At 47.9% G+C, this 27,283-nt stretch overlaps 1 protein-coding gene across 1 annotated transcript; it reads right to left on the bottom strand.

Moving 5' to 3' along the window:
- Nucleotides 1–1,580: 1,580 nt before the first annotated feature.
- LOC132330248 (carnosine N-methyltransferase 2-like) lies at nucleotides 1,581–12,962 on the bottom strand. The gene is made up of 8 exons (XM_059852319.1): nucleotides 12,785–12,962; nucleotides 10,694–10,755; nucleotides 9,248–9,386; nucleotides 7,662–7,714; nucleotides 4,524–4,631; nucleotides 4,286–4,416; nucleotides 3,885–3,978; nucleotides 1,581–2,895 (listed from the first exon to the last, which is right to left on the bottom strand). The coding sequence occupies exons 1-8, from the start codon at nucleotides 12,808–12,810 to the stop codon at nucleotides 2,540–2,542; spliced, it is 969 nt and encodes a 322-aa protein (XP_059708302.1). The 5' UTR covers nucleotides 12,811–12,962; the 3' UTR covers nucleotides 1,581–2,539.
- Between the last annotated feature and the right edge of the window lie 14,321 nt (nucleotides 12,963–27,283).

Raw genomic sequence — 27,283 nt, forward strand, 5'->3', positions numbered from 1 at the left:
TTACATATAAAGCATTGATCAGCTGTGTTTTTAATGGGGTGCCCTGTTTCATCTCCCCAGCTGTCACTAAACAGTCTGCTTTGAAGTGCTCCTTTTTTTTTGAGCATTTGCACATTGATTTACAATTTTGTGGGTAAATTTTGTACTCACAAATGGGTCTTGCTGAGTATCTGCTTATTGGAAATGTGTCTGTTTGTGCAGGGGTGGAAAACCTCTTGGGCTGGGGAAGATCTGGGCAAACCTGTATTGTGCCAAATTTCTGCACAGACTAACAGGTAGATTTTTCTTTGAAGCTTGAAAAGCAAGCCTGGTTTATGGTACCTTTTGTTTTTCCTCTTAATCTACCAGGTAGAGACAGAGACACCACTACTGACTGGAAATAAACCATGGGAATTCATAGTGGAAGGAGAGCACTGATGGGAGCAGTGCTGAGAGCCTGTCCAATAGCCCAGTGCTGGGAGCCAGCATCAGCAAAGGGGATGCCTGTGGAATAAACAACAGGATGGATCAAAGGGAAAAGCTTGTGCACAGGTATGGGGTACTCTGGAGGAGGTTGTCCAGTTTTGACTGATGTTTCTGGAACTGACAGCAATAGTACTTGCAGGCCAGGGTGTCTCAGTCCAGCCAGGGAGATGATATAATACTGCTGTTTTCCCATTATTTTGCTCATTTTTCCTGTTACAGTAGTTTCAGGAGAAATGGCTGCATTTCAAAAGGATGTGCTGCAACCCAAACTTAAAAAAATACCAAAAAAACCCCCAAAGGACAGAGTGGAGACACAAGGACTTCATGGGCTCATTACCTTTTCAGGGTGATGCTGCCCCTGGCAGTAACTGCATTCAGCTGGGTGGGTGGGACAGTTTTAGCAGGATCAGCAGGACTCTGGGTGACAGTGACATGGAATGTCTTGCAATCCAGTGTGACGACCCGCGTGTTCATGGTGCTGGAAGAAGCCGTTTGACCCACACCACATATCCACCTGAGCCCCTCCAGGTGCACACAGGTGTGTCCTACCCAGCTTAAGCATGGAAAAATCAGACATAGAGATAGATGGCTTCTGTGCCTGCAGGTATTTCCCACCTGAGCTGGGTTTTCCCTCCTTGGAGCTGTTTGCAATGAGGCTGCTGGCACTGCAGGCAGCTTCCCCATGTGCTCAGTCCAAGGTCTGCACAGCACCACGGTGCCAAATGCAGAACCAAACCTCACTGGCATCCTGAGTGGCATCTCCCTTTGGAGCTGGCTGCCCTGGCAACACCTCCTTCAGCCCTCTGAAGGAGGGAAACAGTCTTAATTTACCTATATTAACATTACACCACATTTTAGTGCTGTGGTGCTGTGCTGCAGTGATGCTGCTCCAAGAGAGCCAAGCTGCCTCCCAGGGCTGCAGCACAAGGACAAGCTGCAGCTCTCTCCCGGCTCTTCCAAATCCTCAGGCTCATCTTTCTCACTTACAAAAAACCCTTAATGCCTTCCATAAAACGGTACTTTGCATATTTTTTGGTTTTTAACTCAATGACCTCTTTGCTCTTCATTTTCCATAATCCCACATGCGCAGAACCAGATGTGATTTTTTGTTTTAAGATTGCTTTTATTTTATATGGAGACAAACAGTAGTAAGAAAGTAACAAAATTAATATCTGCCTGAAAGAGCACAGGGCAAGTATCATCCTGGGTTCCAAAATATTCTCCAAACAAAAAGGCTGATAAATTTTTAAGACATGTCTATATTGTGAGATGCTGAGAGACTTGGGGCAGTAAATGTCTATGCCAATAAAACCACGTGAAATAGCCTAATGCAGAGCAACTTGCAGCTCAGGCCTGGGTGCAGTGCCATTACCTGGGTGCAAAGCAGCAGGGACATTTGCTGGTTTTGTCCTGGTGATGCCTCAGGTTTTAGCTCTTATATTTTTCAAATTCTGTGCTGCTTTAGTGTGTACTTTTGAGCTTCATATTAGGGGATAGTAAGCTCTCTTCACAGAGTAGGGAGACAAAACAATTTCTTCTGTAGCTGGGCACCAAGGACAAATGATCCAAATCTCAGGCCCAAGAGCACAAACAACGTGGGCTGAAGAGAGAAAAACAAGAAGGATGGGACTGCATGGGCTAAAGCTGGAATTGGACAATGAACTGCAAGGTGCAAATGGAGCAGAACTGATAAAGTGAGAGATCCCGTGACTGATCTCCCATTTTGTGACCATTCTGGTTCATCTTGGGTGTAGCCCTGCCTGGGCTCTTGTGCTGCCCAAGGTGGATCCATTGAGACCTTTTAATAAATCCCTACTTTATTCTTTAACTGTCTAGCCTCTGCTCTAGGCCAGCCTTCACAAGGCATCCGTTTCTGGTGACCCAGACGGGGCAGAAGGCACCGGTGGCACCCACGGGAGCAGCAGCTCTGTGCCTGGCCAGCACAGGGGCCGCCACCCTCACAGCGGCCCAGGCCGCGCAGACCCGTCCGTGCCTGTGCAAACGTGCTGGCCACAAAAGCGCAAGTCCCACTGAAATCACAGTGTTAAAAACAAGTCCAGGCGGGCTGCGGGCTCTAGGACTCCACGACGATCATGCTGAGGTTGTTGCTGAAGATGACCCTGCCGTCCCTGGTGCTGCTGCACTCGGGCTGGCACAGGGCCGCCCGCAGCCGCCGCCGCAGCGCGGGCGGGGCCGTGCCCAGGAAATTCTTTGTCCCCGTCAGGAAATCCATCATGCGGCCGCCCACCGCGTCCCCCTCGGTGAAGCACTCGGTGATGTCCCAGCCCGACGGGAGCTCGTAGACGCGGTGCTGCACTCCCAGGCTCTGCAGCACCTCCGTGATGCCGCTGCAGGTGATGTAGTGGCCGCTGTCGGTGGCGGGCAGGCAGTCCCTGTGCTTCTTCCACAGGCTGGCCCAGCCGCTGCTGTCTGCCGGGGCACCAGGGAAGGTTATTTTGGCAAAGCCGAGGCAGTCAAACACCGGCTAATCAACTATGAAACGAGCTGGAAAAGCTTCCTCGCTGCTGGCCCAGCCCTTGACGGGGCAGGAGGAGAGTTTTACCTTTACTCGAGCCTACTCATAAATGTCTGCACCTCATAAAACCCTGGCTTCCCTCAGCCCTCCCTCCAGAACTGTCCTGTTTGAAGGAAGCTCCTAGGAGATGTCTCCAGCACTGAATTTGCCCAGAAGGAAGGGTACACACAGAGGTACCAATGTGCTGAGCCTGAACATCCCGTGCTACCTCTTAACTGTGCCTTGGCCAAAGCAGTGCAGATGTTTTCACACAGCAAACCTCAATTATAGGTGCTCATTGAACAATACATACCTCAAAAACACAGCAAGGGAAACAGCCTACAGGCAATGTGAGAAACAATTTTTATGGGGAGCATGTGAATTTGTGCTTTTTCCACCACACTGTAGGCTGGGGATTCATGAATGGCATAAGGGATGAAACACTCTATTCTTTTAAGAAGTGCCATCGTGCTGTGCCTCTTTTTTCCTGTCCTGCCATAAAGCCTGCAGCCCTCAGCAGCATCTGCTGTCCTTCTGGGCTCTGGGTCATTGCTGTACACAGAGCCCTGAGTCCACCCAGAGCTCAGGCTGTGTTTTTCCAGTGCTGATTTCACCATGAGAAAGGATGGACCCTCATTCATGGACAGCCACACTTCCCTCTACTACATCAATTCCATAAGCAGGGAAGCAAGAGCACAGAGGCTGTGCCTAAGTGGCCCCATCAGACACTGGGGCCCAAGGCTAAGCCCAAGATTGCATTCTCCATATGAAATCCAGCATTTGTTTTAGTAATTTACTATAGAATGAGCACCACTGACATCACCAGATTAATATTTGTGCCTCTCAAACTTCAAATCTCTTCAAAACTCCAGCAATGGAGGAAAAAATACAAGGTCTCCCTTACCTGACAAAATTATGATCAGGAGTTTACCATGATGGTCAAGGCAGCTGTGGAAAAACTTGATAGTACTAGGAATATCCTCCACACGGTACAGCATCTAGAAGAGACAGTGACACACAGCCATTATTCCTCCTCCACAGTGCAATGACCCTCCAAAGGCTTAAACTCTTTCTCTTAGAGGTGTTTTAAATTCTGTTCCAGATGCTTCCCAGCCTTTCCTGATTCCACATGCCCATTTAGGGACGCCTCACAGCACTGAGCATTGCCAGCTTTGGTATTTGTAGAGCTTCTGCAGAATTGCTATGGGAGAGCAGTGCTCAGCTCTGGTCATAAATTCAAGCATAGAGCCGAACTGAAGGGGGTAGTTAAATCCAATAGCCCTGTGTTAAAGAAATGGCCATTACCTGGATCATATGGATGAAATCAAATTTCTTATGTATGCCTTTCTCCTTCACCTGCTGTTCATACTCCAAGGAAGTGAGCTGGTGCCAAATAAAAGAAACATTCTGCAGGTCTGGAGCTTGATTCACCAGCTCTGTTTCAAAAAGCAGAAGAAAACCCTGAATTTCATAAAATAGCAGAAAAACTCATCATTCAAATGGATGGTCCTTGCTATAACCCAGGCAGCAGGTGTAGCCTTACCTTTGTAAGCTGCCACGTGCTGTGGGTTGGGCTCCACAATCTCATTGTCAATAAAGACCCCTGGGTGCACAGCCTGCAGTATCCTGATCATTTTCAAATCCTGCTCACCTATTCAATAAACACAAATTCACTACTTTAGAAAGCAGGTAAATGCAGTGGAAGGTTGCACCAGCCACCACTCCTGCCAGGAAATCCCCCAGCAGAAGTGAGGCATATTCTGCTTTGTGGCTCATGCTGTGGCACAGCCTGCTGATGCTCCTGCCATGGTACTGTACTGCTCAAGCTGACAGAGAGGTGTAGAGGAGCCTGAGAACAAGGCAGAGACAAGCAGCAGCACAGAAACATGCTAATGGCAATACTCTGGGTTGTGGGACAGACAGGCCAAAAGAATCACAGCTCACTGTTTACAAAAATAACCATAAAGCAGTTTTCAACAGCCCCACAAAGTCTGAATGGGAGCAGGGAGGCAGCTGACACAGCTGCATGGGGTGGCCCATGGCTTTGGGGCTGCCACAGGACACAGTGGCTGCTGTGACACAGCCCCAAGACCTGGGGAGCTGCATCACAAGAGAAGAGACCCACTGACATGCAGTATCCTGGATCTTCCCTCTCTGGGGATTGTCCACATGGCCTCAGCCCAGGGCATCAATTAACTGATGGTTATCTGGGAAATGCAGGTAGAGACTCACATATTTGTATGGAAGTGCTCTGCAAATTTAGCTATTGGTGCTGTGTAAGCTCTGGAGGAGCAAGCAGCAGTCTGTCTTCCTGTTCTAGGAAACTCCCAGCCTCTTCTGAGGTGCTACAGGTCATGCTGCTTATTCCCAGAAATGCCAAGTGTATGAGTCCCCCTGGATCACTTCAAACCAAGTAAAGAAACAGCAGATGTGACCACCTTGATGAGACCTCTGCAAGAATCCTGTCTGTAGCTGATGGTGGGGCCTAAGAATAGCTCTGGCCTTGCAAATGTCACACAGAGAGATCTTGATATGAGATCCTGCATCCTCCCTGCTCTTTCAGCTGATGTACCAGCCACGGGAAGAGCTGTCATCCTTGGCAGGTGCTGCAGTACATAGAATTCAGGGAAGGAAATATCAGCCATGCCAGCACTACTGGGACATGCGAGGAAGGAGGAGTCTTTTGAAGTGAGGAAAAAGATACCCCAGGCCCGTGAGGAATGCAGTGGCAGCAGGGCAGGGCTGGCCAAAGGCTCAAGGGAGGAGGCTGAGGCTGCATCCATTGAAGGCAGGTCCTGGGACCAGTACTGCTGACAGGAAGGCAGATCCCAATAGCAAGCAGCTGAATCATTAGTGACAGTCATAGGTGCCAGTGTGTAAGGGCCTGGTTTGGGGAGCAGCAGCCCTTAGAGCTGCCTGCAGGCTTGGGGCAGAGCTAGAGGCAGAGCATCGCTGCCCCATGCCCTGGAGCCACTGATGGAGGCAAATGGGTACACCAACAGCAGGTGGATGTCTTAAAAGCTGCTTAAATTTGGAGTTTTTTTCACTCCACCTCTGTAAAATTGCTTAATCCAGTGTTTGCAGGTAATAACATCTTCAACCAGGGTGTCTGTAAAAACAAGCAGTAAAATAACAGCACTCTAGGGCAGGAATTTATCTGCTGCAGCTTTCCCTGCCAGCAACAACCCCCCAGCACTGACCACAGCAAGGCTGGGACAGGACTGAAACCTCTCTGCAACTGGAAAGTTCCAGCTCAGAGTTCAACCAGCCATGAGGAAACATGGGGTGAGTGAAAAAACGTGATTTGGAGCACAACAGAGGCTTTCAGGATGTGGAGTCAGCCACTAATCCCCATTAATATTTTCATCAACTAAACTAATTCTGGGGGCTCTGTGAAACCAGAGTCCACCTCTGAAAAGGTCAGGGATCAGATATAACCTTTTACTTGGTGCCATCCCAGCTCACTCCCTGCCCAGCCCCAGCTCTTGCAGACCTGGGTGCAGGTCTGGACCCCTGTCCTGGCATCTGTGAGGGGCATTCACCCAGGAAACACAGGAAATTTTAGAGGGTTTATTTTTCCATTAAAACCTCCTCTGAAGAGGACCTAAGGAAAATTAAGGACGATGCTAAAAGTTCATTTCCCCCCTGTGCTTTTGTGGAGTCAGAATTTCTGTTTTATATTACTTAATGAAAATAGAGGGTAATTGAGAACTGAATCTTTTCTTCCTGCTTGGTTTCTCATATGCTCCAATATATTCCCAGTTGGGGAAAACAATCAGATGCTAATTTTCTCTTACTCAGGAAAACAAAACCAAAAAAAGTGAGAAAAATGCTTTCATTTGAAAGTATTAGCACTTAAAATTCAGCTGAAAATACTTTTCAAAGCAGAAGTAAACTCTGACAAATCAAACCACTGCTTCTTTTCTCTACTCTTTATTTTCTCCCAGGTTCCCTAGGAGCAAAGTTGGCTGTTTCACCACTTTTTTGTTTTGTTGTTTTGGCTTTTTTTAAACACAAATGCATTTAGAACAACTTTAAAGCTATTTTTCCAAAGGATAGGTTTCTCTCTGGGGAAAAATATCATTTGCAGTTAAACCCTACTTATCACTGGGTAAAAACACAGCAGTAACAAAGAAACATATCTTGAAAAAGCTGATGCAGCTTTGCATCAGCTAATGGTTGTGGCCAGCTGGTTTTGCCCCTGAGAGCAGGGCACTGCCCAGCCTTGGCCTCTGGGATCCCTAAAAGCAAAGCAAAAGGAGACATCCCTTCAGGGGGGATAGTCTAAGGCAGGATTTTGGGTGGAAAGAACCTCTCCAATGTCTCTAATTCTCTGCAACAAGTTTTGAAGATGCTCTTGTACCTAGCCAGAAGGAGGAGTCCTTGCTTTGAGGTAAATGAAGTCAGGTGAGAGTCACCAAGAGGCAGAAACTAAGCTAAAATCACAGATTTCTCACTGCCCAGAAAGATCTGAGCTGCAGTGTTTCAGAAGGGAGATGGAGAGGGAAGGAAGGGAAGGAGCACTTCTCTTATCCCAGCTCCACTCTTCTGCCCTTCTGTGCTTCAGTGGGAAATGAATTAATATCTGCCATTAATGTCTGAGTACTCCTCAGTGCCCAATTTTCCAGCATCTCCTCTGCTGCCCACAGGTCTCCCCGTGCCCCATCCCCACACTCCTCACCTGTGCCACTCCCAACTCCCAGGACGCTGAGGGTTGATTTTCCAGTGCCCAGACTGAAAGGATAAACACACATATACACATATAGACATATAAATAGAATTACTTAACCACACTGTGTCACACCACTTCATCTTTTCATTCTTACAGCTGGGATGACACGTCAGCCTGGAAATTTTCATGTTAGGCCCACGTGAATTGGGACAGAAATTTGATCACTCCTTTTGAACCTGGTGATAACCAGCATGGCTCAGCCAGCTCATATTTCAAAGTACAGTAGGCACCACGGTGCAGACTTTCTCACCCTTTGCCAAGGAGATTTCTTCAGGCTGTGGCTGGCAAAAAGAGCCTTTGGGAAGCCTAGGGCAAAGGGGCTGTTCCTGACTGGGATGGCACTGCTGGGAAAGCAGGGACAATGTGAGCTGGGAAAAACCTCAGCAGCCTCAGAAGGAAATATTGGATATAAATACCCAGAAAAAGCAAAACCATTAGGCTATCCATGAGACTGGCAATCATCTCTTATCAGCATTAACCTTGGATTGAAATTGGAAGGAAATGTGAATCTTCAATAATTTTTACCTTAGAAAAATTGCTTATTAAAAGATTCCAGTCGCATGTTTCCTAGCAGAACATTTAACAACAGCCAAGGGATTGAGTTTCCCAAGCACAGTCTCAGGAGGCACCACAGTAATGATTCCACAGGAGTGGGATGAGTAGCAAATCCTGAAGGGTGTGAGCAAGTCCAGGGGCCTTAGGCCTAAAGAGGTTCAAGATCCTTTGACAAACCCAAAATCACCATCATAGAAAGCCACAATTTGGTCCATGATTTAAATTCACAATTAAAATTTCTTAACATAATCTTTAATGATTATTATTTTATTGTTTATTTTTATATATATCTGATCTGTACAATAAAAATTTGCCTGCCTAACATTTTCTTCTCAGTGGAGAAAAATACAGTTCCTATAACATCCAAAAATTACCCAGATTTAAAAGGACTTTCTTGTGCTTTGGATCTAGGCTGCTCTGAAGCTGTCTGCAGTTATCCAGCCTTAAGATATTACATCAATACTTTACAAAACTGATTATCATTTGGTACTTAAGCAATGCAAATCCACTTAGGATAGAAATAAGGAGGTCTTAGGGGATTGGGAAAACCACAAATTAGCCACGAGGAGAGAGAGAGATGTGTTTCTGTTTGGATGGATGTGATGAAGTCCCAAAAGCAGGGAGAGAGCACAAGAGAGCTTTCTTTCAGGGGAAAAAAAAAAAAAAAAAAAAAAAAAAAAAAAAAAAAAAACACAAAACCGAAAATACCTAACTTCTTTAATCCTCAGAAAATCAGCTAATAAGAAGAGATGGACATGAGAATGAGGTCTTGAGTCTTTCCTTAACATAAGCTGAGGCAGCACAGTGTATTAATTGAAACAGCACATACTCTGGAGTCATTAAACAGAATATCCTAAAAACCACTAGTAAGGGACTTAAAACTGAAAAGCATTTAAAGTTCATTCCTGCCCCAAAAAAAAGTTTTTGCTGACTCCCAGGACAACAGATGGCTTTCCCACCATGGGGGAAGTGCTCCTTACCCAGCCACGATGGTGGGCATTTGTTCCTTGTTGAACTCATCCATGCACTGGTGCTCTGTTGAGTGCTCCAAGAATGACTTAAAGGCCTCCACATACTCCTCAGCTGTGAGGCTTCTCATGGAAGGGATCATGTAGAGCTCTTGGGAAACAAACATGGGTTGCATGTTAGAGGATTTGGGGCATGTGAAGGGTCAAAGCACTTACCTCATGGGAGAAACCCAACCTAACCCAACAGGAGCCAGGACTTTGGGAAAAAGATGCAGAGGATGCACTTTCCAACCTGTTCACACTCAGGGTTACAAAAATTATTCTTGGGCACCCCTTGACATCTGCATATTTGCTAAGTGACTCATCATTACAGGACAGCCTGAGGAAAATGTCTCCAAAATGTTTAGCCAGGTGTGGGGAGCTTTGTTTGCAAGGGATGGAACTGGAGGGGTTTTCTGCAAAACTAAAGAAAAGGTGAAGGGAGTCACACAGTGGGTCCAAACCTGTGGCCATCACTTGTGCCCTTGCTGGACAGAGTGACTGAGGGGGGCAGCTCTTGGCACACCTCCCAGGAGGAGTGATGCAACACAAACACTGCCACCTGCAGCTGAAGCAAAAATAGTCCACCCTGTGCATCTCACTTGCGCCTCTGGACAGCATGGGACTGAAATGGGCTGCCAGGGAGGGGAATTCCCTGCTGGGACCTGCAGCTCGTGGCCAGGAGGGCAACTGATGGCAAAACATTTCACTGGGCTCCTGTTCAAATGTGGGTGACTGACACAAAGATCTCTCCCTCGGAGCCAAAACCCAGGGCTACTCAAGGGGTTCCAAGCAATTATTGCAAAGCCTCCCTTTCCTGCTGTCCCATCCTAACAACAGGGCAGCTGCCAGGGCACAGGCTCTGGCCAGCTGCTCAGAGCTGAGGAGCAAAGGCAGGACAAAGAGAAGATGCCCTGATGTGCTGGGTCTGTCTCACATCAATGCTGAAAAGGCATCATTCAATGGGGAAAAAATTGGCTATTCCTCTTAAATGAAATGAGGATGAAGTACAGGACTTGCCAGAATATCTTCATCCTCATTTTTGCCTTTGCATTTTTATCACCTGCTTTTAGTCACCACTAGTAGGAGAATCCTGTCTGTCTCATCCAGGACACTGCAATCTCAAATTGAATGGCTCTGCTGTTTCCAAAACCACATATCCTTGGCAGATGTGTTCCTGGTCCAGCCCCACTGGAGGTAAAGATATCAATGTCTATCCTCAACACTTTGAACTCTACCCTAACATAAACTGAAATCACCTGAATTGCAGTCAGTTTACCATCCTGCTTCTTTGTCTTTTTCTTTTCTTTTTTTTTTAACAATCTCTAACTCCAAAAGAATGAAAACATGTTTGTAGCGCTAGCAGTCTGAGTGAGCATTTTACTTTAATTCCTTTTTTTCTTTTTTTCTCCCAAATACCTGAATTATCATGTGGTGTTGTCAGAATCTCTGCTTCAAAGTTCATGCTGGGGAAACTGTTCCTGTAAGGAAAGTATAGCACTTCAGTTATTTGAAGAACCTGTATGCTTTTTTGAAGCTGCACTGAAAATGCAGAACAAAGGGAAGATGCTCCAGGACAAACTTTCCTCTGCTGATAATCCATAATTTATTTTGTTCTTTTTTACTAGAGAAAGCCAAAACTTCTTTGTAGCTGATCACAGCCATAGAATCCTAGAATCCTAGAGTCAATAGAAGAGTTTGGTTGGAAGGGGCCTCAAAGCTCATCTTGTTCTAATCACCTTCTATGGGCAGGAACACCCTTCCACTGTCCCAGGTTTCTCCAAGCCCTGTCCAAGCTGGCCTTGGACACTTCCAGGGATGGGGCAGCCACAACTGGCCCCTGCTCCAGTGTTTGTCGGAGATGTGCTGTGGAGGTTTTCATACCCCTGCAGAACCATTAGCCAGTCATTGCAACTGGAGGCATCAGACTGACATTTTCCTTTCTTCATTTTCCTTTGACAGTGTGCCTCATGCATAAAACAGGGGTGAGGTGCCACTGGCAGAAGGATGGGATTTAAATTGGAGCAAGGACCTCACTTCTACAAAGACAGGCTTGGGATGAGGCTCTCTGTGCAAAGAGTCACCTCCTGGGCAACCACATTTCAGTATCGAGATGCACAGCAAGTCTTAGGGGTGATATCCTCTATAATGTGTTTAGACACACCAAGGCTTTGCTGTCAGAAAATGCCTCAGGGCAGGCAGTCTGAGACAGCAGATCCCAGCCCAATAGTCTCCTCTGCCAAGGAAAAAATCCCAAGTGAAGAAATAAACAAGGCAGGAGGTGGAAAAGTAAAGAAGGAAGATTGCAGTGGGGCTTTGAGATACAAATATGTAGGGACCATGCTGGCCATGTGTCAAGGAAATGGCCATGTGCAAATACTACACTGCTTTGGTCAATGAAGGCAAGAAAATACTGAGAGGTCCCAGAAGTCTTGCAGGCACTTCCAGAGTCCTGCAAGAGCAGCTGATTTCATCTGAGTTCAGTGCCAAAGTCATGTAACTCATGTCCATGGGGTGTGTCTCTCTTCCACCACCTTGACCTCACCTCTCCCCAGAAAAGAGCTCTCAGAAGCTCATCAGGAAGAGGCCACCTCCATCATCTCCAGCTTGGCTGCAGGCCAGTCCCTCCAATTTCCACTCAACCCTCCAACCTCTTCCATCTCTGCCCATCAGAACCCCCAGAGGGTTATTTTGTCCCCTCAGCTGGGTGAGCCCAGCAAGGTGCTTTTCAGAGTAAATCTCCCACTCAAATGCCGAAGGGTAGCGTGGCTTTTCCTGTGCAGGGAGAAACGGCTTTGGACATGAATTCCATTTCTGACAGGTCAAATGTTTCCAGCCATGCCAGGAGACCTGCCAGGAGACCTGAGCAGACTTCAGCACAAGCATTCACCAGCACAGATGATGCCAAGATCTCTTCCACTGACACTTTTGCCATTTCTCCTGGCAGGGGTTAGATTCTGAGACTGATTAACATTTGTTGCTGGGAAGGTGAAACAGGAACAAACGGACTTCCTCTAAAATCTGGTTAAAGTCCAGACCAGATCCTAAAATTTGCAAATAACATTCTGGGCTTGTCCTGCCCACCCCAGGACCCCAACACCCAGCAGCAGGACTGAGGCAGGGTCTGCCAGGGAGCAGGATGCCTGCAGGCAGCTGGTTCTGCCACAGCTCCCAGCTAAAACTGAGCTTACAAGGTTAAACCTCTTTCCTCCGTGAACAGAGCTGGGTGCAACATGGACAGCAGCCACAGGGAAGTCACATTACTGCTTTAGGTGATGCAGCCTCTTTAGTTGAAAAAGTTTTCTCTAGGAAGACAAACTGCAAGAATATCTTCATAAGTCATAAACTTCATTATTCCTAAACTTAGGCTGTGGAGGGGCTAAAGATCTCCCCCTTAGCCCCCATCCTTCCCAGGACACGGGCACATCTGCTGCTCCTCCCACCTCCCACACACCCATCAGTGACACAGAGACAGCAGGTGGGAAACACCATCCCGCTCCCTGCCGATACCTCTTCACCTCCGGAGCCGGCTCCATGCTGGGGTGGATGCTGTGCAGGGACACGGGGCTGGGCTGATGATCCTCGTGGGTCCGAACACGCTGCGATTCCGTGACCGGCAGCAGGGCGGGGGCTGGACTCAGCCAGGCCAGGCCAGCATGTCTAGCTGGCCCCGCTCGGCTCGGCTCGGCTCGGCTCTGCCGGACCTGTGGGGACAGCAGCGTCACCGGGGCACGGACAGGGGGAAACCCGAGCCCCGGGGGCAGGAGCGGGGAGCCGGGGCGGGCAGAGCGCGGGGCCGGGCGGCCGCAGCGTGTCCTCATGGCACGGGGGGACACACAAGGGGACACCTTGGGAACCTTCGGAGCCTGAGTGGCAGTGGCTGAGGGGTGTGAGCCGGGCGGAGCGGGGGCTGTTTCCGTCCCTTTTTTAATGTGCTGCGAGCCTGGTCTCTCCTTCCTGCTGGCCGCCCGGGGCAGGAGGGAGCGCTTCCCTGCATCCTTGCCGCGCTGCTGCCTGCTGAATGGGGGATGCGCTGGGAGATCCCTGCCTTCCCCAGGGATCAGAGGAGCTCGTTGGCTGCCCTGAGATCTGAGCAAGCAATTTTTCTGTCTGTGACTCAGGAGGAAATGGGGCATAGTGGCAGAAACTCTAGCGAGCACTGCAGCCCCCGGCAGCCTGGCATCCCCTGCCCTACCTCACGAAAGGGACGGGCAGCCAGGACGGGAGCAGCGAGCCCAGCCTGCTCACACTCTGCTTGCTAAGCCGCAGGGATTAGAAAGCAAGGAAATATTTTTGGGGACAGCTATCCAGGGTAGAGGTGGCTGGAGGTTCCCACGAAGGTGCAGTGATCACTGTTTCAAACACAGAAAATCCAGAGGCACTTGCCTCTGGATTCTTCCCTTACTTTCACCCACAGAACTGGTGCTTGTATTGCCTAAAAGCTAACAACATGAATGTAAAAAAGAAAGGACTTTAAAACTTTATATTTCCAAGGGAGATCCACTGGTGGGAAAAGCAGCATCAGGATCCTCATCACTCCCATTCCCTGAAGACAAAAGGTAGAACTGACTGAGCAGATAAAACCTCCCACCTTGCTGAGATCCCCAGAAAACCTCCTGCTCCCCACACAGATCCCTCAGACCAGGGACCTCAGGTGGAGATGCTTCACCATCAAGTGACCTGCCTTGGTTTGCACTAGATTTGGCTTCCAGATGGATTTGTCATCCACCTCAAGGCAGGTCCACAGCAGCACATTAAGCCAGAAACAACTGCATTGCTACTCTTCAACAAAATATTCAATATATTCCAGGTGAGGAAAGACCAGAACCTCTTTGCTAGGTCTAAAGTGCACCTTTGGCTCCTGGAATGACCATATGGGCAGTGCTTTTACATCATTCGTCCAGTCCCTCAGCAGTCCCACCAGAGATTCCTTCCCACAGACACCAACCGTGATGCACCTGGAGCATCCCAGCCGAGCCCCAAGCACTGCCCCTGCAGCAGCCTTGTGTCCCCCAGCCGCCTCTGCCTTGTCCCAGTGTCACTCTGACACCCAACACCACCCCCAGCCCCCCATGGCAAAGCCGGGGTGGACACCCCGCAGGTCCCGGCAGGAAGCCATACCTCCCGGAGCTGCCGAGACACGTCCAGCAGCCTGGAGCTGCCAGCCCTGGGGAGCCTCCTTGTACACCCACGGGGCTCTGCTCCCCTCCCCGTGTCCCTGAGCCCTCCCGAGCCGGCATAAGCCTCCAAGAGCAGCCTTTGTTCTGCCAGCAACAAGGGGACATTGTGGGCACTGCCCGCTGGCAGCGGTGCCCTTGGAGGATGTCCCTCTGCCAGCCGCGCTTGCGGCTGCTCTGCCCAGCTCGTGACTCAATCCGCTCTCGACTCTGTTTTCCGTGTGAGCTGAAAAAGCTGATTTTTGCTCAGTGAGAGGGAGGGTGGCTGAAGGCAGAGCTGGGCTGCAAGGGGAGGAAAACAAAGCCCTTGTGTTTGCTCCCATGCTCCGCGGCTCCGGAGGTCAGTTTGGGGCTGATCCTGCAGAAATGGGTCATCCACTCTCCCCGGGGCAAGCCTGGCTGAGGCTGGTGTTGCCCATGGCCCGAGCCCCTCTCATTTTCCATTTTTATCAGCCCATCACAGCAAGCTTGGACCTGCATCTCCAGGCAGAAAAGCCTGGGTATTGACACCAAATTTCCATGAATTTACCTTCTAAACAGCAATCAGCTTCTAGGCTGATGATTGTCAGGGAGGTCCTTGGTGTTTTTAGAGTGTTGATGGCAGAAGGTGTAGGACTAAATGATTTTTACGGTCCCTTCCAACCCAAACCAGTGTATGATTCCGTGTTTACTACTTTGTTTTTTGAGACTCTTCCAAATCCACCTAGAACAATCAATTAAAGCTCAAGTAATGTAACTCTGATTTTCCTGTAACTGATTTTCCTGTAACTCTGATTTTTTTTTTTTTTGTGAGCAAAGCTCTTCTGTAGCAGTTTCCTGTTTTAATGAAAATGTTTTCATCAGTTAGATATTTTCAGTTTTCTAGACTAATCCTCTCAAGTGCTGTAGTTTCTGTACTCTCCTAGGTGAAATATTTCATGCAAACATGTTATTCTCCATTAAGCAAATTCTGGTAGAGAGAAGGATAACCAGCAATTCTGTAGCACCCATTTTCCTGACAGTTAACCACAAGATTTCTAATTAAGGGAAGAAATTTTGTTTTTCTTTAATCCTTTAATCCTGGGCAGCAGTAGATTTTGGAGTTTGAGCAACAGTATTTTTTTTAATATGTGTATATAGGATATTTTCCTATGGGAAAAAGAAAATAATTTCTGATAAATACTGAAAAAAGGGCACTGCAGAAGCAGAACCTATCCCTCTCTGGGAGCAGCAGCCTTCACTGCTTCTGGGCTCCAGGCATTTTCCTGTTCAATCTCCCAAAAAACCTGAAGTACTTGTGTCTTGGTGCTGATTTTTGGTTTTAGTTTTTTGGGTTTTTTTAAACACAACCTTTCCTGCCTATTTATTAGAGCCTGGATCCTGGTACAGCTCTTCCAGACCTTTTAAAATGACCCTTTCCAACCCGTTTGACTAGAGGTCCTAAGTCATGTAGTTGTAATTACAGAGCCAAGGTAAGGGCAGAGGGAAGGTCCAATGTGGCTGCCTGCAAAAAAAGCTCTTTGATTCAAGGTGAAGACCAGCTTTGCTCTACAACCCACCCAGTATTCAAAAAAGATGTCTCTGAGAGCAAAGACAGATATGGTAAAATGTGCCTTTTACCCCTCAAAAACTCACATGTCTTCAGCCAGGAAAACACAGTTGGAATTTAAATTGCTCTGGCTGTACATGTGCTGCTGCCAGTAGCATGTGCTGGGAGTCCAACCTGAGCAGGATTAAACACATCCAATGGGAACAGCATTCCAAACAGGGGTATTTGCAAATCCTGCTGAACCAAAACATGAGGAATTGCCAGCAAAAGAGATTTTGTCCCTAGCTCAAAGTCAGCAGGGCAAATAGTAAGGCTGGAGACTGGTCCCTGAGAGATTTTGTGGTTCAAGAGGATGAATTGAGAGGGACAGGAAATGAAGGATCAGAGTTTAAATTCTTTTTACTCACCTGCTGTTAAAGCAAGGCTGAGCCCAGCCATCACACCCTATCTGAGCTGAAGGGACCTGAACACTCCAAGCAGCCAAAGCATCCCAGGAAAAGCCACTCTGCCAGGCAAAAATAAGTTACAAAATTGGAATGTCTCTTGGAATGTACATAGGATGATGAGTCACATTTTCATGGGGAAGCAGAGAGAAGCAGTGGAAGAGTGGGCATGAGCCCAGTGGGGGATGCTCACCTTTCACAGACTTTGGCTGTTCTTCTGTGAACCTTTCTGGTCTGTCCCACTCTTGAAAAGAGAAACCTCAGCTAAATTCACTCTTCTTTGACAGCTGGGTCAAAGCTTCTTTTCCACTGGTGTTCTGTCATCTCTCAAACCCTGAGGAGCATTTACAAGAACAGATCAAATCCAGCAGCTTTGGCAAATGGAGTTTAGCAATGTGCATATCTGCCATCGAGCAGGTTGCAGTAGCACAGGAGAGCAGGTCCCAACCAGGCACTACGGATTTATTTTACCCGAAGCCACTAGATGGGGATGCAAGGACACTTTTCTGCTCTCTGCTATGCCTTGATCCCATCACGTTGAGCTGGAGCTGGCCTTTCCCACTCACAGGGGCTGCTGTTGTCTTTCCTTTTTCTCTTTAGGAGCAGACAGAGGTCATTTGGAAACTTATCACTCGCTGAGTTCTCATCCTGTAGGGATCAGGCCTCAGGCAGCAGTTACGGTGCAATTGCTTCTTGCTGAATATTATTCCCTGCACCAAGACTCAGGAAGAGTAAAGGGTTTGCCTTTCAGTTTGTGGATTATAGGCTGTGGAAAGAAAAGGTACTTGAGATTGAACACAGGGGAGAAAATGGTATTCAGCAAACTGGTAATCTCTGAAAATGTCCATACTTTGGAGCAGTTAACTGTGGGGAAAAGCCAGGAGATTTCCTCAGTAGTCAAATCTCTGGGTAATTTTTTTTTTGTTGTTTGTTTGTTTCTCCTCTTTTGAAATCCACGGTTGTCCTAAGAATAAGCAAGACAAAATTAGGAGAATTGGTTTGGCAGAGGCTTAGACAGGATCAGCACTGCTCTCCAGGGCAGGAGCCCTCCACAGAGGTGCCCCAGGAGCACATTTAGGCTGCAGGAGTTTGTGCAATGCATCAGAAATGCTGTGGCAGTGAGGAGGGCTCCAGTCCTACAGTAATTGTCAGCTCTGACCTTCAGTCACCTTGGCCTTCTGCAATGAGCACCCACTCCTACTATTTTATCTCAAGTGTCTGGATACTTGGTGCTTGTATTAATTCCCAGCTCCTGAAGTCAGGTGAAATGTGGGGGAAAAAACTCTTCTAGCAAATATTCAACAGCAAAATTCCAGCTTTGGGAGTATGCTAAGGTACCCAAAATGCACTCCAGGCTTCAAAACATAGACAATGCTTTGAAAGAAATCCAGAAATTGATTCATTTCAGAGCAAGCTCATGAATGTTTTCAGTGGTTGTCAGGGAGGGAGAGTGGGTGTCAGGGTGTCTTCAGAAGTCTGAGAAAAAAGGCTCTGGTAAATACCCTGAAAGCAAATTAATCGTGTGCCATAACAATCCATTCAGAAAAGTGGGAGAACAATTCAAATATTATCAAAATAAATGTCTTCCCCACTCCATATGCTCAAAATATGGAGCTAATGCTGCCAGTTCATGGCAATCAGTGTTTTAAGGGTTGGGAGAACAGAAGCACTGGGGACTGTTTGGTGTTTTCAACTGAGTCTCCACTAATTGCTAAAACCAGATTGCTCTGCTTCATTAAGCATGAACAGAAGGGCAGCTGCTTTTCCTGGGCCAGAGGGTGAGGAGGTTGCAGGGCAAGGGCTGAAGGAGCACTGGGATGGCAGCAGGGGCTGTGTCCCTGCCCTCTCTGCCTAGGGACACCACAGGCTGCCAACCTTCCCTGCCAGGGCATTCCCAGCAGCTGCAGCAGGCACTGCAGATTCCAGCTATTCCTCTTCTGTGCTTTTTCCTCACTGCTTTGTAGTCTCCTCGTGGTGACAACAAAATGTCTGTTTTCCAGGAACCCATTTTATGGATTAGCCATGGAAGGCACTTGCAGCCCTCCATAAAGCATGCTGACATGCTCTCTGGTGTATTCCCAACTCGACTGAAAAATTGATCAAAGCTGATAGAGTTACAGGGCCCTGTGTCCCTCTACAATCTGCTGGTGTGCTGCTCAGCCCTTGCAGAGGCAGCAAAGCCAAACCCTGTGAAAACCCTGTCTGACAAATGCACCTCCATCCTGCCCTTGGCTTTGCACCCTGGGGAGGGCCACATGGATGATGTGCAGGATGTGTTCCCCCTCCTGCCCCAGCTGCTGCTGGCTCTCCTGGAGCCAAGCTCCCCCTGGCATTGTGGGTATCCCCAAAATGCAGCAGGGAGTGCCAGCAGGGCCCTGTCCTGCCCCGAGGCACTGACACCATGGGCAGTGTGCCCAGGGCTGGCACATCCTCACCCCGGTGAGGGCCTCATGTGCCTCCTGCATCCCCTGTCCCATCTGCTCCAGCAGCAGCTCTTAGCAGAGACTGCTTAAATTACAGGAATATTCAGCAAACCCATAAAATGTGGGCATAGGTCTGCTAGAGAAGATGGGATGCCATGCAGCAGAGTTGGTTTCTACTGCAGGATCTCATCAAAGCCTTTTTCCTTTTCCTCCCTGCCTCCCAGCAGTTCTTACATTTGCTCATGGGGAATATCAGTCCCTTGAAGCAATGTCTGTGCCTCATTTCATCCCAAAATCTCCTGGGTTTTGGGAGGGCAGCTGGGTGTTGGGTGGCTGTCTCTCCCCAAGCATTCTCTAGTGCCCCAGCCCTACAGAAGCACTTCCTCCTTCTGTTTATTAATTACAGTTTGATTTCTGCTGCAATGCCAAATGAGCACTGAACAGAAAATCCAATACCTGATTCAAAGAGCTTCCAAATGAGGGGTCAGGTGGGATAACAAAGGATGTTAAAATAACTGACAAGGGATCAGAAATGGATGAGATAACGGAGGAGATAAGGCACTTGCCTCCAGTCTGAAATGTGCAGCCAGAGCCAAAATGCTCCTTACTGTGCTGTAAATGATCCCCACTCCCTACACTGCCAAATTCAGATCAATAACTGATCAATAAACATGCACAGACCAATGCCAGGGCAGGAGCACTGCTGTGGGAAGGCACAGGGCTCTGTGCTGCCTTCCAGTTACACAGCCAGCAGCAAAAGGGAGATGCTTGGCTTTTCACCTCTTTGGAGTAACAGTATCACTGAATTGTTTTGGTTGAAAAAACCCTTTGAGATCAAGTCCAATGGCTAACTCTGCACTGCCAGACAATTAAACCATGTCCCCAAGCCATACATCTTTTAATGTCTCCAGGGATGGTGACTTACAGCCTTCAACAGCTTTATTTAAATATGGCTTTAAAGTTATGTCAAAATACTATCATATAGTTTTATCAGACAAAAAAAGTACAGTAATGACTAGTTTCAGCATAGGGAGCAAAGAGGTACTTTTAAATTTGTTTATGTTCATGTGGATACATATACAGGATATTCAAGAAAAAAAGGGGGTTTTTACTGCAAGCATCAAGCACCGGCAACCTTCTGTCACCTTGCAAAGTGCTGGATGTTGTCCAGTTTCTAAGCTGTGTGCTGTTGTAACACACCTGAGCAGTTCATTTATGTTTACCTGAATCCTGACAAAAATAAAAGGGTCTTCTCAGTGCTGTTTGCTCCTCTACCACTCCCTCCAGCTATGACCAATTTTTGATGGCTTCTCCCTGTGTCCTGCAACCTGCACAGATCCAGGGGGGTGGACACCATCTGCAGCACAGAGCAGAGCCATCCCTGCAGGCTCCCTGTCACTGTCCTGGGGTGACCTTGGCAATAGAAGGGTGCAGGATCAGCCCCAGCACCCCTGGGGGGCAAAGTGGGCAGCATGAACCCTGGACAACATTAAGGTGCTTAATATCTTTTCAGACAGGGATGCTATTTAAGTCATCATTACATGATCTGTAATTTTTCTTGCACAAAGTCCTTCATGGCCACCAAGGTGATGACAGCTCCTGGTGGCCCCAGCTCCCCCATCTATCATTGCTCTCAGATGGCTACAGAATCTCATTTCCTTTCCCCCCAGCCAGATTTTAGCCAGTTACCCCTGAAAGGGTCTGACTGCTGAGGCAGGGGCTGGCCCACAGCTCCAGGCAGGTGTGAGGAGTCACAGAGGACCAGCACCAAGCATTTCATTGACCTCAATGTGTCAAGACCACAACTGCTTCAAAAATCCCAGGGAACAAAAGCAAATGAAGCAGCTCTGGTGAAAGCTGGACCTCTGTGAGCTGAGCCACACTCCATGGCTCATGCCATCATGCTCATCCTGGCCAAGCCCCTGCAGTGCATGCTGCAGATCTCGTGTTTGCCTTCCTTGGAGGGGACATTTCCCTCGGAGTGAATGTCCTTGATTGCTTGCACTCACATGTTCCCCAGGGTGTGTATCCCAAACAGCACTGCAGAGGCTCCTGGAGGTATCTCCTGCAGCTTTTATGCTTTTCCAAGAGTGAGGGGGGAAGAAGCTTGGTCAACTCTGGCACATTCCCATCTGCAGGATTTTGTGAGATTCCAAGCTGTTAGCAAACCTAACCCACACCTAAGGTTTTCATCTCTCTTCCTTCCCCTCCTTACATGGTACAAATGTCAGAGAGCTTTCCTGAAGCAACAGAGATACTTTTGATCTTGATTACTAGCATCAGCTACAGGGAGAAAATTAAAATTCAGAATTTGTCACCAGCACTTCAATTATTCAGCGTTATCAAGTTGTCACCAGGCCTTTAATTATTTTTCAGTTTATATCTAATTTCCCACACTATGATTGCTTTAGCAATGTTAAGGTAGATCTGCAACTGTAATAGGAAATGTCCAAGTCCTTTATGGTGCTGGGGACTGGAAATGACAATGTTAATAAATTCACACATCTCCTGTGCCACAAGCCCTCATCAATACAGTGTTGATCTGCAGTTGACATGCTATTTAATTATGCTCTTTTGGTACCAATAAACACTTAATAATATATTCAAAGTGAGTCAACAGGATATAACACTGACTGTGATTCTGCATCTGTTTAAAGACTGGGCACAAGACCATAAAATCTCACTTTCAAAGCCTTTCAGCATTTGACTTTGCTTTTTGGACACTGGGAGCATCATTCTGTCCAGGGTATGTGCACCCAAGCCATCGGTGTGTGCAGCCAAGACAGGGGGTGTGTTACAGAGATTCACAGAGGATTCAGCAGTGATTAACACCAATTATGCAGATAGTTATCACCGTGTGCAGAGATCATTTGTTTTAACACACCAGGCAATTTTGACTCATCAAAACATTATGCAAAGAAGGAAGCTGATTACAATGATAGAAGGGGTGCAGGAGCTCTCACAGACCTCACCAGAGCCAGCAAAGTGGCAATTTGCCAAGTTTCTCACCCAGGCCAGAGCACAAAACCAGTGGGATCATTACACCTGCAGTGGATCCCTGTCCAGGGGAGGCCCTGAAGAGCTCTTCCTGCTGCTGTGCCATCCATAACACTGGATCTCTGAGGGAAGATTCAAACAGCCCTTTTCTCCTCTTTTCCCCCAAAAGGCTTTTAGCAGTCAGGGCCCTTTGCCTCTGATGTGCAGGGGATTGAGGACACAGCAGGTGAGCAGCCTGTTCATCCAGGCAGCTCCTCAGACCAGCCGCCAAACCTCCCCTAGCACCCACACCTAGCTGCCCTTCAGCAGGCCCAGGGCTCCCAGAAAAATGGGCAAAGCCTGAGCATTGCTGGACACAATCCTGGTCCAGAAACCTGATGCACAGCAAAATCAGGAGTTTGTGTCCAACCCTGCCCCATTTTACACAGCGTTTGAGCATCCTGAAGCTGCAACACAACGAGAAAACCTTGAACAGCTCAGCATGACCCAGCCTGGGGTCTCCCAGTCACCACCACAGTTTCATCTTTAGCTGGGGTTTATGGGTGTGAGGCTTACAGGTTCCTGTCCACTGCTGCTCAAATGCTCTTTGCCATGATTTGCTTTCTGTCTAATGACACTTCTTGCCCAGAAGTAATTAGCAGATGTAAGAAATCACCTTTCTAACCAGCACCTCCATTCCCAGCCTCCAGCACCTTCTGCAAATAAATTTTACATATTTGAGATTCAAATTCATGTTGGATCACCAGTGCTGATCTCCCTGAGACGGGGAAGCAAGCTTGGGAACACCAAGTGCTCAAGGTCGTTGCATATTTTATACGGTTCCTCCCTCTACTAACTGAGTTAATGCCACACACAGCTGGGAGGGCATTTGCATCCCCAAAAGCACCACGATGCTCTGAACATGTGCCAGCGTGGCATCTTGACTCACAACTGGGTCCTCCCCCCCAAAAAATACCTGCACTGCACAGATGTGGATGATTAGCACCTGAACCAGAACTAACTTCTCAGAAAATTGTACTTGTTGCAGGACAAATTGAGTCTGCTCTGGCTGAAGCCAGAATAATTGCTCAGGGGAGCATGGGGCTTATCCAGCAGTTAATTCATTATTTGTACCTGCCCAGAGCCAGGATGGAAACAGCAGGAAAGGCAGCAGCAAACAAGGTACAAACTCCAGTTCCTCAAAACCAATTTGCTCACTTAAAGGCTTATTGCCATCACTGCAAGGGGGCAAAACACCTTCACAAAGTCCTCATGGGTGGCAAAATAGAGGAGGGACAAGCTCTATCATGTATTTCTGTGATAGGCTGTGCAGATTTGGATGCAATTAATGCTGTATTTTGGGCTTTGCTATATCTTTGTATGCACCAAAAAGTCAGAGTTCAGAGAGGAAATGCATTTTAAGTCAGGGCAGATCCCACCTTCATGACAATGCCAGGATAAGTCAGCCAGCACCCCCCAGCAGCAGCTGTGGCTGGTCTTGCCATGTGTCAGGACTGATGGTTTAGAAAGCAATAGAAGGCTGGAAAAGGTGTTAAAAGCCAACAGCGCTGCAAGTGTGCAGCCACTGAGCTCTGCCATTGCTGATCACAGCAGGGCTGCCTTCCCTGCCTGCTCCTGAGGACAGCTCTCAGTACAGCTCCTCGAGGGACTGGGGCTCCTCCACAGCTGCTTGGGGTGACCCCACAGTGGCCAGTGTCCACTGGCTGCTTTGGGATCCCCCCTGTGCTTGTGAGCCCCAGGAGGCTGCTCTCACCCAGCTCATCCCAGAGCCACTAATGATGAGACATTCTGTGGTGCCAGGACTTGACTTCTTCAAGAGTCTCTGGAAGATGTGGGAAGTCAATTTAAAAAAAAAAAACCAACAGCTGAGCCATTCATCAGGGCACACAAACAAGCTCAGGCCCTGTGTGAGTCCAGCCTGGCCTGGAGGCAAAGCAAAGCTGCTCTTACCTTTAACAGCCCTGACAAATTGGAATAGGATGTGTCTCTATTGAACCTGGATATTTCCCCACTGCTTTTTCTTGTAGTCTTGACTGGTGCAGGGAATCACCATGAATCTTCATTTGCTTTGCTGCATTCACACTGGGTTTAAATTCCTAACACTAAATCCCCACGGCAGGGGGTTGGAACTGGATGATTGTTAAGGTCCCTTCCAACACAAACCATTCTGTGATTCTGTGAATCTATCAAATAGACACCATTTTGGCTAATTATCCTCAAGATCTTAATACATTAGCTCTAGCAGATCTATTATTGCTCCATAGTTTTACAGAATTTAATTCTGTGTTAATGGGGAGCGGTGAGAATGCTGCCAGATCTCTCATTCCCATGAAATGGAATGCAGGACTGCCAGGTGAGTGGGGCAATAGCCAGGGATAGGCACAGGGAGGTCTCAGAGCACATCAGGACAGTGTGGTTGGGGCAGTCACATTTGCTGCTGCAGGTGGACAAGGAACTTTCCTGTGTGACAGGAAATTAATTTCAGTCGAGAGAATGTGTTAGTTAAACAATCTTGGGCAGATTCATACTATTTTTTCTGTGCCATTACACAGCTATTTTTGCTAAAGCAAGCGATAATTAACCTGGTTTTTGCCCTTGCAATTGTAGATAGTGAAGATATTGTAAGTTTTCTATTCCTTAAAATGAATGCTTCCCACATGGAAAAGCAGTTTTCATAGCATGAGTGTATTTGACTCAGCAAAGGCACCTGTGTTGGCACCCTATTAGCACAGCCTTTTCCCACCAGTTCCCAAATGGAACAGAAGAAAAAGCAATATGAATTCATGGAATGCAGCTTTCAGGAATAAACCTAGAGAGAAAAGAATAATAAATCCAGCCACACAAACCACCCTCATGGCCCTCATCACCTGCTGCAGTGCAGAAAGGCCACTCCAGAGAGCCCCAGACAGCACTAACATGAAGTGCTGCTCTGTGTGTGTGAGGAGGGCTTCTCTGCTTCACCCTCTGCTTGGAGAGCAGCTGGATGTATCCACAAGGAATGGGAAAGTTCACATCTCAGCAACAGCTCTGTGCATGAGGAGAGATGGAGCACATGAAGGGTTAGGGGGAGGCAACGCTTCCAGGACTGCCACAGAATCACAGAATCACAGAAAAACTGAATCACAGAATCACTGAGCTTGGAAAGACCAAGATCATCAAGTCCTGCTGTAACTCAGTCCTACCATGTTCACCATGAACTCAAGTGCCACAGCCACACACCTTTTGAATACTTCCAGAGATGGTGACCCCACCTCCTCCCTGCACAGCCTGCTCCAATGCCCCACCACTCTTTTCTTGGACACATTTTTTCCTAATACCTAATCTAAACCTCACATTCCTTGGACATTCCTTGTCCTTGGACTACAGGAATGAGAAAGCATTTCACCTCCCCATAATTCTTCTTTATAGCAGGAGGGTGTCAGTTTGTTGTCTTGGTAGCAGAGGGAAATATCACAGCCAGGCATTTTTCTGTCTCAGGGGGTGATTCACGGGGGCACACATGAGCCATGGCAGCTGAGCTGTCCCTGTCCTGCTGAGGGGACAGCCCTGGTGGCTGCAGCTGCCTCATCCCAACAGCACTGGCAGCCCACCCTCACAGGGATTGCCCAGGAGGGGGCTGGGGGCCCAGCACAAGGGACCCACCATTTCCTCCTCTGCTCATCTGCACATTTCCCCCTTCCCTGCCTTGGCTTTTCAGTCTCCCCAGGATATTTTCTGCTCCCAAGCTGATGCTCATCCCTGGGCCTCTCCCATGGAGAAATGGGTGATGTGGGGAGCTGCTGACACAGTGAGGGTCTCACTGACAGACACACATCACCTTCACAGGAGAACCCAGGTGTTTGCCCAGGTGTTTGCCCTCACTCCTGCTGGCAGAGCCCCCTGGGCCAGCCCTGCTCTGAGCAGTGACAGCAGAGGAGCTGAAACCAGCCCTGTATTTCAGCAGCCAAGCTCTGCTTTCAGCTGGGCAGTGCTTTCCCCTTAGGAAAGCAGGACAGAAAGGACTTCACACCAACACCATGGTGAAATTGGTCACCTGGGGAGGTAATTTGGGTGCATGGCCCCACATCCATGGCCAGACAGCACCAGCCCTTCTGCTCTCCCTATGGCTGGGATAGATGGAGGTGTCAGGTCAGAGCACGCTGATCCATCCTCATCCAAGCACCTTTTTAATATTCATCATGTTACAGGGGGACATTTTTATGTCAGGAAAAACGCAAATGCTCTCCCAAAATGACTCAAGGGCAATAAAGAATAAATTGTCTTTAAACCGGTATAAGGGATGCTGAAGTCACAAACAAGGCATAAAATAATATGGAGGTGGAAAGTGCTTTTTCCTTATTAGGTTTATCAAAGTAAAACTAGGCTGGTAAGCTTGCTCTATCAAGCAAATGGATGTTGCAAAAAAAAGGAAATGAAAATTCTGATCCATATTCATTGTTTCACTGTCAGCAAGGGAAAAAAACCTCCACTTTAATCTTTTTTGGTCTCAGAAAGCTGATCCAAAGTTTCATATAAAAAAAAGGTAAGCAAATCTGATAAGAAAATGAAAGATAATTAATAGAAACAAAGCACGCAGCAGACAGTGTCTAATATTACACAAAATGTCAAACACAGAACATGCTTGACTGCACCAAGCCACAGATCCAGGCACTGACAGCATCTTAATAGGGATTTCTTTCCCAAAGCTCCCAGCACTGGCCCAGCATCACTGCTGTCCCTGGCCCATGGCTGGCAGCAGAGCTTATCTTCAAATACAAGATATTTTCTTTCCTGTTTAAGTTTTAACACAGCCTGAAGGCAGTACCCAAACAGTCACACCCATGGAACTGTAGCACCCATGGAATAAAGCCAGGCTGGTTCCAGGTTAGGAAGAAGCTCATGCCTTGAACAGCAGAAGTTTAAGGGAGGACTGGTGATAGAATAGAATAGATTGGAAAAGTCCTTTGAGATCATCAGCTCCAACCTCTCCTCCAGCAGTAAACCATGTCCCCAGGTGCCACATCAACATGGCTTTTAAATACCTCCAGGGATGGGACTCAAGCACTGCCCTGGGCAGCCTGTTCCCATCCTTGACCACCCTTTTGGTGGAGAGATTTTCCCTGACATCCAACTCAAACCTCTCCTGGTGCATCTTGAGGCCATTTCCTCTTGTCACTTGCTACCCAGAGAGCCTGGTCCTCACCTGGCTCCCACCTCCTGTCAGGGAGTTGTGGAGAGTGAGAAGGACTCCCCTGAGCCTCCTGTGCAGATTTTTCATAAATTAACACATTTCTCTCTGTAAAACAACAGGACAGACAAGTTTCAAGCCATTCCCTCATGGTGCAGCTGAGAGTCAGGAGGGAGCTGGTCCTACACCCAGCCCTGCATGCCCTGTGCTCTGGGCTGCAACATTCCCCATTCCGCTTCAAATTCCCCAGCATTTGGCTCCCACCACCCTCCCT

Source organism: Haemorhous mexicanus, chromosome 8 (assembly GCF_027477595.1).
Source record: "Haemorhous mexicanus isolate bHaeMex1 chromosome 8, bHaeMex1.pri, whole genome shotgun sequence".
In the NCBI taxonomy this organism is placed as follows: Eukaryota; Metazoa; Chordata; class Aves; order Passeriformes; family Fringillidae; genus Haemorhous; species Haemorhous mexicanus.